General features: G+C 48.7%; 1 protein-coding gene across 1 annotated transcript in view; it reads right to left on the bottom strand.

The window, feature by feature from the left end:
• LOC308389632 (uncharacterized protein) overlaps positions 1-12831 on the bottom strand; it is a 33727-nt gene that overhangs the window by 7400 nt on the left and 13496 nt on the right. The window contains exons 2-4 of the mRNA XM_080871121.1: positions 5799-9831; positions 4313-4436; positions 614-1486 (exon numbers count right to left, since the gene is read on the bottom strand). Coding sequence (XP_080727247.1) covers positions 614-1486; positions 4313-4436; positions 5799-9216 — 4415 coding nt within the window. The 5' untranslated portion in view covers positions 9217-9831. The remainder of the gene's footprint in view (positions 1-613; positions 1487-4312; positions 4437-5798; positions 9832-12831) is intronic.

A 12831-nucleotide genomic window follows, 5' to 3' on the forward strand; every position in this document is an offset into this window, starting at 1 on the left:
TAAAAAACAGAAGAGAAAGCCAGATGTACCCCTCTGGTATCTTCATCATTTGTGCTTTTTAAAAGCACTAAAGCTCTGCTTTTAACCTGGTGCTCATCAGCGCAGGCTCATTCAGACTGATGCGAGTGATTGATTGGAATGTTGGTAATCTGTGTGTGATTATAAATCAAACTGATTATTTCAAACCTTTACCAATCTGTCTCAGAGTGATTGCAGTCAGTCTGAGTCAGACTGTGATGGGAGACAGGTTGCCTCTCACAGGGGAAGATATTACCTTCGGGCAACTAGAATGTCGCCAGTTGGTCACCAAACATTCAATGCAATCACTGAGCAACCACCAGTTTCTCCTGGTGGTAAGGAGGCCGGCAACCTATTTTTACTCTAGTGTCACTGAGACATTAGCTGACAGTGAAAAGATTGCACAAGAAACCAAAACTGAATGGATGATCGGATGATTGTATGGATGGATGGATGATCAGATGGATGGATGGATGATCAGATGGATGATCGGATGACTGGATGGATGGATGATCAGATGATCGGATGGATGGTTTTTATAAATGAATACATCTCTTTCAGCTGAGAGGTGGAGTGTAGACGAGTGCATACTCACTTGCCGCTGTAGGCTGTAGTTCCTGGAGGGCCCAGCAGGAGGCAGGCTGGAGCTGCCAGGTAGACGAAGCTGTCGGTGCACAGGAAATCTCCCTCCTCTGGCTTCTGTGGGGCGAGCTGTGTTGGCTTGGCGTCCCAGTTGGGGTTAGGCGGATCCACGTGCGTTTTCGTGCCGTGTGTGTGGTGGTGTATACTGTCCTTTTTCACGTTGTGGGCTTCTGTCACCGTGGTGACTTCACCTTTGGAGGCAGGTCTTGCAGACACAGCAAGGTAAACAAAGCTGTCCGACTGGACGAAGGGATCTATGTCACCACAGTCCAGCCCTGATGTTCTGATTGGCTTCTGGTTGGGATCTAGAAAGTGTTTGATTGGCTGCTTTGAAGGAGACAGAGGAAGAGGGGAGTCTATTCCCATGAGGGTGACTTTTTTCCTGGGGGGCATGTCCTCAATTCTCAGAGCCATGGAGCTCTTAATAACGCTCTGCTCTAACGGCTTCTTGATGACTGAAACCATTCCCATCTTCCCATCCTTCCTTCTGTCCTCGCCTTCTCCCCGCTCTTCATCCTCCTCCATGTTTCCGCGCCCCGCCTCCTCCCTCTCGCCTTCGATGTCTTCTTGCGAGCACGTGTTGAGGAGTGACGGGTAGCACCACTGTAGCTCCGCGCTCTCCTCCCTCCCCCACTCCTTTAACCCTCCATCGTCCCCATCTTTCTCCAGTGACGTGCTGCTGCTGCCCAGGTCGGAACCACTGATTGGCTGGTCACTGTCAGAGCCAGCCTCCTCCTGGCTTTGATTGGATAAGGAGAGGAAAACGCCGCTTGAGTCGGACTCCAGCGTCAGGTTGGAGTCTGGAGAGCTGTCCTCTTTAGCAGAGCTGGAAAAGAAGAAAAGGACAGAAGGCGGTGAAGCATCCCCATGTGTGCTCAGCCCCCCCGAAGCCTTTAAAGTGATAACCCACTTTTCAGATCAAGGCCATTGATTTGTTTTAGCCGCACAGCCCCAAGCCATCGGCACAGATATCCCGGGTGATGGACACATCACTACAAATACATTCACTTTCTAAATTTTGCTGCGGCTGTGACACGGTTTGGTTTGTGTCTTTATTTGTAAGCCATGAGGAATGATCAGGTAGAGACAGGAAAGTTAACTGTGCAGTTTTTAATCAGTTTCTAATAAAACGTGTGACGCCTGCAACAGCTTCATATGAATGATTTCATAACAATGCTGATTACAAACACAGTTACAGCAGCTCCAGCCCTCAAAGCTCAGTTTGAAGAATATGATTAGAGATCATTTAGTTGGATGACATTTAAGCTTAAATGATTCAGCTCATCAAGGTACAGCTCGCTCTGTTCTGGGACGTTCACACAAAAGCTAATAACAGCGAATAAAACAGCAGCTCGAGTCCATTAAACAGACAGTCTGATGTTTTTATTGCTCAGTGTATATACTGTACATCACTGTTTGTGCTGCAGTTCCTCAATTTCAGTTTCTCACATGTGATCATTTCAAAGGCAGTGACATCACTGGATTCACTGCACAGCTGCAGTAACTTCGGTCATCATTATTTTAATAATGGATTGCATTTATATAGCGCTTTTCGAGACCCTCAAAGCGCTTTACAATACCACTATTCATTCACTCTCACATTCACACACTGGTGGAGGCAGCTACAGTTGTAGCTACAGCTGCCCTGGGGCAGAAGCGAGGCTGCCATATCGCGCTATCGGCCCCTCTGGCCATCACCAGTAGGCGGTAGGTGAAGTGTCTTGCCCAAGGACACAACGACCAGGACAGACAGGGCTGGGGATCGAACCGACAACCTTCCCAACCCCCTGAACCACGGTCGCCCCCTGCTCATTTTGACTGTAGTGTGATTCTGGCTCAAAATCAGCCTGGTGTGTAATTAAACCCACCCTGTTTCTAAGTATGAAATCAGAATATGACGTATTTTCATCCATGGAAATCAGTTTTTCTGATCACCTTGACACATCGTTTTGGTCTCCAGTTTAGAGAAACAGCTCTGCCCATTTAGCTGCCAGTGCTGTTTCTGCACTGGTTCCTGTTCCCGTCAGTAATCCCATTACATTCAAACACACCTGTATCTGTCCTCAGTTTACGAGACACAGGACAGGCCTTTGAGGGGTGGAGACATGGCTGATCCTGGATTCTGGCATCTTGCAGTGACACTTCAGGGCTCTAGAGTGCGACCAATTTGGTCGCAAATGCGACCAAACTTTTCAGTGGTCCGACTAAAAAAAAAATTTTGGTTGCACCTGTGCGACCAACTGTTCCGGTAGCAAAAAAATAAATAAATAAAAAATCTGCAACCTTCCCTGTGGTCAACAACAGACACACATTTTGCCCCTATCGTGGACTAAACCAATCAGAGATAGTAAGGGGCGGGACCTCTCTGATTGGCCGTGGTCCAGTTGAAAGTGCAGGTGGAAGTGGGAGGTGAGTAGCTTGAATAAAGCGATATCAATTCATTAAATCATGAATCAACTTTTAAATATAACTGTGTTTTGCCAGAAACGCCAGATTCTCAGATTAAAGCTCACAAAACCATTTCAACAACAACCAAACAGCAAATGAGAGCAGGTACACGGACTCCACACAAAGATGTAAACACAGACCCGACGCATCAGAATCAGCTTTGTCTTTCTCGGCTTTCTCACCCGACGGCCCGTAAACGGACACGCTGTCGGAGCTTAGCGATTCTGATGTGTCGGGTCCGCGCTGTGATTACGTCTTTTTGCGCTGATTCTGAGCTGCAGGTTTTGTCTCTCCAACCAAAATTCACCGAGCCAGCAGCAAAAGAAGCAGCAAACTGCGCTTCACATTTGATCAATGTCGTCATGAATTTTGCTGTTTTGCTTCCACGACTATTAAAATCACACTTCATGCACAGCTAGCTCTCTCTCTATCTCTCTCTGTACTTCAAGAACAGTTTCCCGTCTCCAATCTCTGTTTTCTGTATTATTCATTCGCTTATTACCCACCAGTCTACCGTTGTTTACAGCGCTGTGACTGCTGTCTTTTTCTTTTCTTTTTCTTTTTTTCACTTAAATGACCTCGGACAAGAAAGCCTATTTTTTTGTTGTTCAATACTGAAGAAATTTAAACTTTATATACAGAACATTGTAGAATATTTTTAAGGTTATCTGCTATAAAAAGCCAGACCAGGGAAAATCTCCTTCATGTTTTTCTGTGTTTTATTCTCAGTTACTTTCACACAAAGGCATCTGCTGTGATGTTCACAATTCTGATGAAGTCAGTACTGATAAATGATCAGAATTATAATATTTCTGACTCTTCTGGCTAAGTTGAATCGAATCGGGACTTTGAAAACCAGAATCGAATGGATTATAGAAATCAGTGATGATACCCAGCCCTAGTGAGCAGCCTAGGCACGACAGAAGTGGATGTCGCTGTAATAGGAAAAGAACTATTGCTAACTTTTCTGTTAAGTTAAGGCCTGATCCTTCTGAAATTCATAGCCAGTGCTCTGACACGGTGTCATCAATCTTTGAATGCTGAAAAAGCACAGTGTATCCAGAAAAACACATTATATTATATAAATTATTATAAAATTTGTGTGCGCCTAACTTTTGTGCCAGTACACCTAACTTTAAAAAGTTAGGTGTACTGGCACATGGCAAAAAGTTAGTCTAGAGCCCTGCACTTTTAGATTCCTTACCTTGTGCCAGTGGTGGACGTCCCGGCAGATTTGGTTGACCAGGAGCCGGGAGGTCTGTCAGCGTCTGTAGCCAGTGAGGCTGTAGTACTGAGCTCCAAGCTGACCTGGGACCTGCTGCCCACCCCTGAAAAGAACATCACATATTTACCTTTTTAAACAGAGAAACAGTTATAACCAGTGCATCCTGCCTTTTCTTCCCCACTGTTTTGTATCCGAGGCTTTCTTTGGTTCCTGGAAGGATCTAAGCAAAGAAAGCCACTGCTCACATGACAATCAAGCAGAAACGCTCCTGTTTTAAAGCCCTGACTTTTCCTTTATGGACCAGTGAATCTGTCACTGCTGCTACAGTTCATGAAGCATTTCCAAATCTCCACCTGGCTCTGACTCAACCGCCCCCACGAGGGGGAAGGTAACACCACTCCCTGCTGTGCTGAACAATTATCACTGCTTTTTATATTTTACATTTACATGCAGGAACATTCATCCACACGACTTTGCTGCAAGTGGCTGCACACCTGAACCTGCAGTTCCTCTACGGTCCAGCAGGGGCTCCAGCAGTGGGAAACAGCTCGGCTCAGGTTTGCCTCCCACAGCAGCATTCCCAACAGTTTTTCAGCTCCTCACTGCAAACTGTTAAAACCTCCTTCATAAACAGGCTTTTGTGAAGCTTTTATAAAGTTTTCATAGATGATTGATCTTCTCTATTATTGACTTTTGTTTGTGTTTCTTCTTTTCACTCTTTTCATGTCTTTTAAATGCTTTGCTGCTGTTTCTTCTAAATTCTGTGAATAAATACATCGATTGGAGGAGCAGGCTTCTGGCACCAGCTCACCACCACCTCCTGTTTTGGTCCAATAATTCACAGCCAGCATCACAGCTAAACTCTGAGTCACAAACAATACAGAACAGCGACTGAAATCCAAAACCTGCTCAGCGTCTGCAGTGTGATTGCACCGGCGGAGCGCAAACAGCGAGCACAAAAGCATCTTTCTCCGGGCTTCGTTTAAAGGGATTAAACACCTGTTGTTGTAAAACAGAAATAAAGAAATACAGCCTAGAAAATCTGAAAATGTTACCCCGACTGACAGACTCGATTTGGTTTGTGTTTTATTGGAGCCAAATTCATTTTAATTTGGAACAAGAAGTCAGTGTGTGACTGCGACGACAGATGTTTCATTACTTTTATCCACCGTGTTTGGACTATAAATTCACTCATGTGGGTCACAGTCACATTTCTCCTCGGACCTCGTGTTCCTTTGTCTCCACCTGTCTTGTTCCCAATCAGCTCTCAGCTAACGAGGTGGTGTTCACCTTCATCCTGCCTGCCTCGTGTTCGTCAGTAAGCTTCACTGACTCCTGTGTTTGTATCGTCTAACTCATCATCTAACGCTTCAGGCTGCCAGCACGTTTGTCAGGTGTGATTTCTAAAGCGGCGTGAACGTCCGTGTGTCGAGTGCGAGTTCCTGCAGGTGTGTGCGGTGTTTACCTGTGTGCAGGCCAGCCTTCTCTCTCTGAGGCCCGGGGTGAGTTTGGTACATGTCCGCTCGCTCCCTCTGAGGCTCCAGGAGCGCTGGGTACGATTCCTGATTGAGGGGCTGAGACAGGTCGAGGTGCTCCAGGTCAGAGTCCAGCTCCCGGGCTCTCCTTTCCAGCTCCGTCAGGCTGAGCTCCGAGGCTGCTGAGGAGGGAGGGTGGGACCCTCCGAACCCGATGGGGGGTCGGAGGAGAGGCCAGCGCTGCAGGGAGCCCGAGAGGGAGTCTGCATCGCCTATTGCTCCTCCTCCTGCTCCTCCTTTATCCCAACCGTCATCCCACAAAGTGTTGACCATATCAAGGACAGCGTCCCAGCTCTCCACCCCTCCTTCCTCGCCAAGTGTGCCTCCTTCTCCTCCCTCCGCCTCTCCTTCTTCTTTCTGTAATGTCACCACCACCTCCTCCTCCTCCTCCAAGCCTCGCCCAGCAGTTTCATCCCTTATCTTCATACTTTTCTCCTCCACTTTTTCAGGAGTTATCTCGATATCTCTGCCTTTTTTCGCTTCCTTGTACTTGTTTGCTTTGTCTTGGACTTTCAATTCGACTGCCATCTCTGCTCTTTCTTGTTTTGTTTCCTCCACCAGCCCCACCCCACCCTTCTCTTTGTCCATCTCCACTTTCTCCTCCTTTCTGTCTTTCTCTTCTTTCCGCTCTTCATTCCCTTTCCTCTCCTCCTCAGTCTTGTCCCCTTGTATTTCTTTGCTCTTGGATCTCTTTGGCTCCTCCTGCTCTCTGCAGATCCTCCAGTGCTCCAAGTTCTGCTCCTTCAGCGAAGCCCTGCCCACCAAACTGGACCCCAACCCCGGCTCCTGATGCGAGGGCTCTTTGAGCGAGCATCGTCCCACAATACTGGTGGAGTTTGTTATATTTGATAAAGGGTTCTCTGAGAAGTGGCCTGCACGGAGGTGGCCGAGTGGGCGTCTCTTCTCCAGCGCAGAGAGGACGGAGGGGAGGGGGGGGAGGATGGGGAGATTGTGGAGTGCTCCACCTTGACGAACGGTCCTCTTTCTCACGATGATTCGGCGAGGCCACGTGGACTCGATGCCTTCAGCTGGGCCTGTTGATTCGAGGTCTCCGAGCGCCCTGCTCTGCCGCGGGCTGACCACACCTGGCCGCAGGCCCGTGGCGGTGCCTGGTCGAGTCCTGGAGCTGGACTTGGAGGATTTGGACTTCTTGGATCGTGAACTTTTCTCCACATGGTTGGATTCAGTTTTATCAATGTTGAAAGTCTTTTTCTCAGGTTGATCTGCAGCAGGAAGCTTGGTTTTATCTTCGGCCGCAGCACAGGTAGGACCCTTGTCTGCGGTCTTGGTGCTGTTGGCTTCAGTGTCAACCCCGCGCTCACTGTTAGTCTTATTTCCTGTCTCACTGCCAGCTCCACCTTCTACTGCTGCCTCAGGCTTAGATGTAGGAGCAATTGTAACATCGGTCTCAGGTTTTTCCTCCATCCTGGACTCCGCTGCGGCAACAACTTCCTTATTTACTTTAGCTACTTCAGCTTCTGCCTCACTCTGTCTCTCCACCTTCTTTGAAGTTGCCTTAGTCTCTACCTCTGCTCCTCCCTGTGGCTTCATCCCTGGACCAGATCCAGCTGCAGGATCTGCTCTAGCTCCAGGCTCATCCCTGCTCTCAGTCACATTTGACGGTGTAGCTTCAGCGATTGGTTCTGGTTTCGCTACAGCCCTTCCTGATCTTTCTCCACTCTTTGATGACCCTGCCCTGTGTACCTCCTTGTTTGCAGATGGAGCCATATTTTCCCTCCCCACCCCAGACTGCACTTTTCCTTCCAAATCCCGCCCCCCTGGTCTTGTTTTTACCTGGGAGCCCATCCTCGTTTCGTTTTTAACGCTGGGCCTGGATCCATTGTCATACTTGCTCCAGCTCTCAGCACGATGGTGTTCTTGTATTCCTGCCCTCATTTCAGCCTCCATCACATTTCTACCCCCAACCTCGCTCACTAACCTTGGCCCACACCCAGATTTACTATCAACCAACACCAAACCCACGCTTCCATTGTCGTATTTGGAAACCATGACCCCTCCCACACCTTCAGGGCCGACCTTTGACCCAGCTCTGTTCCTACCCACCGCCCCAGTGCCCATTCTGGGGGCAGCGCTGGGCGAGGGTGAAGGAGAGGGCTGGGGGAGCAGTAATGGCGTTGTGTCGAGACCCTGTTCGGACTCCAGAAACACAGAGTCTCTGTCCGAACGCAGAGGAACTGGTCGGCCATACCCGAAGGTCGCGAAAGATGTTTCCCTCCTCTCCCGTTCCCGTGCTCGCTCCCTCTCCAGCCTTCCCCTCTCCCTCTCTCTCTCCCATTCTCGCTGAGCCCACCCTCGCTCCATCTCCCTCTCTCTCTCCCTCTCCCACTCCCTTTCTCGCTCGCTGCGTCCCCATCCTCCTCCTCCCCCTCCTCCTCCTCGATCCCTGAGGTCCTGCTCCAGGTCGTGAGCAGACAGTTGGACCAGCGGGGAGCGGTAAGGGGATCTCCTCAGCTCTTGGGGGGGTGACAGCCTGAGGCTCTGGGTTTGGGAGTAATGCCTGGGCTGGATCACGTGGGGAGGTGAACAGCGTAAACTCTGAGTCTGGCTGGGTCGAGGTTTGGCGGGGGAGAAGAACACCGGAGTGTGGTAGCCCGAGGAGAGAGGGGAGCCAGAGAAGGGAGAAATAAGGGGGGAGGTGAGGGAGGAGGACTGCCCCCCAGCTGGAGGGTAGTGCCCCGGGTTTAGATATCCACCTCCTCTGTCCATCATTTCAGATGTAGTCAGCTCCAGACACTCCAGGTGCTTCGGAGGCGTCAGGACTTTCCAGGAATGTCGACCGTCTCGGCTCTTTGTGCTGTCTCCATGGTGATGGTGGTGGTGATGGTGGTGTTTCTTTGAGGAGGAGGAGGACACACCCGGAGCTGAGAATGAAGACACAGAGGGAGAAACCGATCGGGTGAACCGCCCCGGCGAATGACAGCCACCGTCATCTCCGTCCTGACCGCCGAGCTTCAGCGAATCATAGATGGCTCGCTCATCCAAGCGCCGAACAAAGGAGGGGTTTGGCGTTAAAGACCGTGGCTGCGAGTCAAACATGTCGGGGGGTGCTCTGCTGACTCGGAGCGAGCCACTCGTAGAGTAGCTAAAACTGCCCTCGCCGCAACCGTCTCGCCGTATGGACCCTCCAGGGTGGTGGTGGTGATGGCTGTCAATCTGCTGATTGATGCACATAGTGTCATAAATGGATCGCTGGGGTACGTAGCCATCCCCGTATCCCCCCTCCATCCCCCCATCTCGCCCTCCCACTCCACCATCCCCAATTCCATGTTTCTCCAGGCAGCAAGAGCTTTTCCTGAAACACCCGGGACGGCTGAGAGGCTTGCCCATGATTGGTTGGATGGCTGAGGGTGGGAGGGGTTGGTGGGAGTCACGGGTGAAGCTTGAAGAGCGAATTGTGAAGTCGTTAATTTGACTAAATCTAAAAGAAAAATTCAGGCAGTGAAGGACACATGGCAACTGGGTTTGAGACGGCCATGCCAGAATAAAACGTCACATTCAAAAACATGTTCCTGACGTGTGTTCTCTCTGTTTTAATGAGAAGTCAGGAGCATCTCTGATGATCAAAGTATGACACTCCTGCAAAAAAGTGGCTGTCCCGTCAAATAATCCATGACATAACAACGGTGCAAACAACATGAGGAATCCGACTCTGAGAAATATTCCAAACAGCTTTCGGAAAACAGCAAGAAAAGATGAAACGGGTCCAGTTTTTATGTCCACACAGTTGCTGTTTTTAGCTCATCTTCTCTCCCACTCTCCCCCCGATGTGCCTGCATTTGTATTTATTCTGGCTGTTTATTGTTCTGTGTTTGTTCGCAGCCAATTAAATCTTCATCCAGCAGACCGGCAGTCCGTCAGACAGAGCGACGGTGGATGGACGACTGAATCCAGTCAAAGCCTCTCGTCTCATTCTGGCCGTACTCGATGATTAGCTTCGTCTGGCTGTGGAGAGAGAAAGCAAATAAAAATAATTTGCATGGAAAAGAGCCTGAAAAAGTCTCTCCGTATGTATCAAAGTCAGTGAGCAGGATATTAGGTAATAATAGCAATGAACACACAATTACAGGGACTCTCATTCAGGTTAGTTGACAATAGAAATTCCTTCATTGGTGGTGCTGCACACAGTCCTGAGAGAAAAATGACCCTAACTGGGCTTGAGACTAGCCTGGATATGGCCTTTACTTTGCAGGGAACCTCTACAGAAAGATGCATTTAGCTTGTGTTGATGCTGGAGCGTGACCACTCTCAGGAAGTTAAAGTCTGAATTCGATTTCAAGTTTAATCGTAAACTGAGAGCGTTTCTCTAAAACCTTCCTCTGACAGTGCCTGCAGAGCATTTGACAAACTCAGGGGAGCAGTGTGCTGTCCAGAACATAGTGAACCATGTCCTCCAGCCTACAGAGTGCTGCAGAAATGAAACCCCGTCCACATATAAAGAAATTCATTCGTCCTGCATCACTTAGTGGCTGACAGGGGGCAGCCAGTGGACGTTCCAGGATTTGGTTGGATAGGTAACCTGCTAAAGTCCGGCAACAGACTGGCAACCAGTCCAAGGTGTATTCCACCTCCAGCCTGTGACAGATGGAAAATGCTCAGGTGGAAGAAGATGGATGAAAATCTATGTAACTTCCTGTCATGTGTCAGTCAGCGCCATATTTTACTGTTGTGAGCAGTCATTTCAATGACTCCCCTCAAAACTGAGATAATTCAAACTAAGCTGAGGTGATTCAATTAAGTTTGAAAATATAGGTCACTGCTGGAGCTTAAGCCTGACCAAGGGTCTAACACTAACCCTGTACCCTGTCTAAATACAACCAGGTACTTTTGGCTCCTGTACCTATTTGTGTACTTTTACTCTAGTAGATTAGGTTTTTTCCTGAGGATATCAAAGTACTTTTTGTAGTTTAATCCTAACCAAAGCTGAGATAACTCATCAACTCATTAGGTTAGAAAATCATTCAATTGTTGGGCTTAAACAAAAAGCTCCTACTCTAAAGCTAACCTGGTACTTTTCAGCCTAAACATAACTGAGTACTTTTTGATCTTAAACATAACCAAGTATTTCCTGCCCTGAAGCTAACTTAGCATAATTGAGCCTAAAGGTAACCGCATACTCGTGGTACTTAAACCAGGAGTATTATTAGCCTAAAACTAACCAAGTACTTTCTGGCCTAAAGCTAAGCCAGTATTTTTTTTTAGCCTAAATACGACCAAGTACTTTTGGAGCTTGAACCTAATGAAGTACTTTTGTTGTCTTCACATGAGTACTATTGCTCTAGTATGAAAGTTATGTTTAGCTAACCATAGCTATGTCTTGAGCCTAAACATAGCTGAGTATGTTTTTAGTCTACATGTAACCGAGTACTTTCAGTCTAGACGGAGTCAAATATTTTTGGTGCCTCGGCCTAAGCAAGTGCTTTTTACCTAAACATTCTGGACACTGCTTTTCGTGCCTGAAGCAAATGTAACATAAAGAAAGTCGAGCCTAAAAGCAAGCTTGGAACTCGAGTCCTGACCTCGTGCGTCACAGCTGAGAGTTGCATATTTAAACCCGGCTCATTAGCACACTCACCGGCACCAACATCCACAATTACAGAGGTGCTAACATCATCCTGGCCACTTGCTGGTGCTATTACAAAAAGGCTGTTTAGCTAAACTCTTTGGACATTTTACACAGGTATAGTTCTTACAGCCTAAAAGGTGAGACGTCCTTTCAGGACACTGACTGGGAAACACTCTGTGAGCCTCACGCCGAGGACATCAATGGGCTTACTGAGTGTATCACAGGCTACATAACTTTCTGCACCGACTCCATTGTTCCAGCTCAGACTGTTCATTGTTACCCAAATAACAAGCCGTGGGTGACTAAGGACATCAAAGCCCTCCTCAACAACAAGAAGAGGGCTTTCAGAGGGGGCAACAAAGAGGAGGTGAGGAAGGTCCAGGTGTTACTAAAGGACAAGATCAGAGAGGCTAAGGACAATTACAGGAGGAAGCTGGAGTGGAAACTCCAGCAGAACAGCATGAGAGAGGTGTGGAGGGGCATGAAGACCATCACTGGATTCAGGCCAACCAACAGCAGGGGAGCTGAGGGAGGTGAGAATAGAGCCGACGAGTTGAATCTGTTTTTCAATAGATTTGACACCACAGTGTCTGCTCCCACCCCCACAACCTCACCTGCAGTCAGCCTGGAATCCAGAGCCACACCACTGTGCCAGCCTCTCTCTTCACATGTTGCCTCCTGTGAGATTCCTGACACCCCTCCCCCACCCATCACCTTCACTCAATACCAGGTTGAGATGCAAATGAGGAGACTTCACTCAGGCAAGTCTGCTGGACCAGACGGAGTGAGTCCCCTTGTCCTCAAGACCTGTGCCCCCCAGCTGTGTGGAGTCTTTCATAAACTGTTTATGCTGAGTCTGAGTCTGCAGAGGGTCCCGGTGATGTGGAAGACATCATGCCTCGTCCCTGTACCAAAGACGCCTCGTCCCAGTGGCCCCCAGGATTACAGGCCCGTGGCACTGACCTCCCACATCATGAAGACCCTGGAAAGGCTCATCCTGGACCAGCTGCGACCCATAGTAAGACCACATCTGGATCCCCTTCAGTTCGCTTATCAGCCTCGTCTCGGAACAGAGGACGCCATCATCTACCTGCTCAATCGTGTCTACACCCATCTGGACCAGCCGGCGAGCACTGTGAGGGTCATGTTTTTTGACTTTTCCAGTGCTTTCAACACCATCAGGCCGACCCTCCTGGGTGATAAGTTAGCAGCGATGCAGGTGGATGCTTCTCTGGTGTCCTGGATTGTTGATTACCTGACAGGAAGACCACAATATGTACGTCTCCCACAGTGTGTGTCTGACAAGGTGATTAGCAACACAGGGGCACCACAGGGGACTGTCCTCTCCCCCTTCCTCTTCACCCTCTACACCACAGACT

Source organism: Rhamphochromis sp. 'chilingali' (assembly GCF_963969265.1).
Source record: "Rhamphochromis sp. 'chilingali' genome assembly, chromosome: 21".
Lineage (NCBI taxonomy): Eukaryota > Metazoa > Chordata > Actinopteri > Cichliformes > Cichlidae > Rhamphochromis > Rhamphochromis sp. 'chilingali'.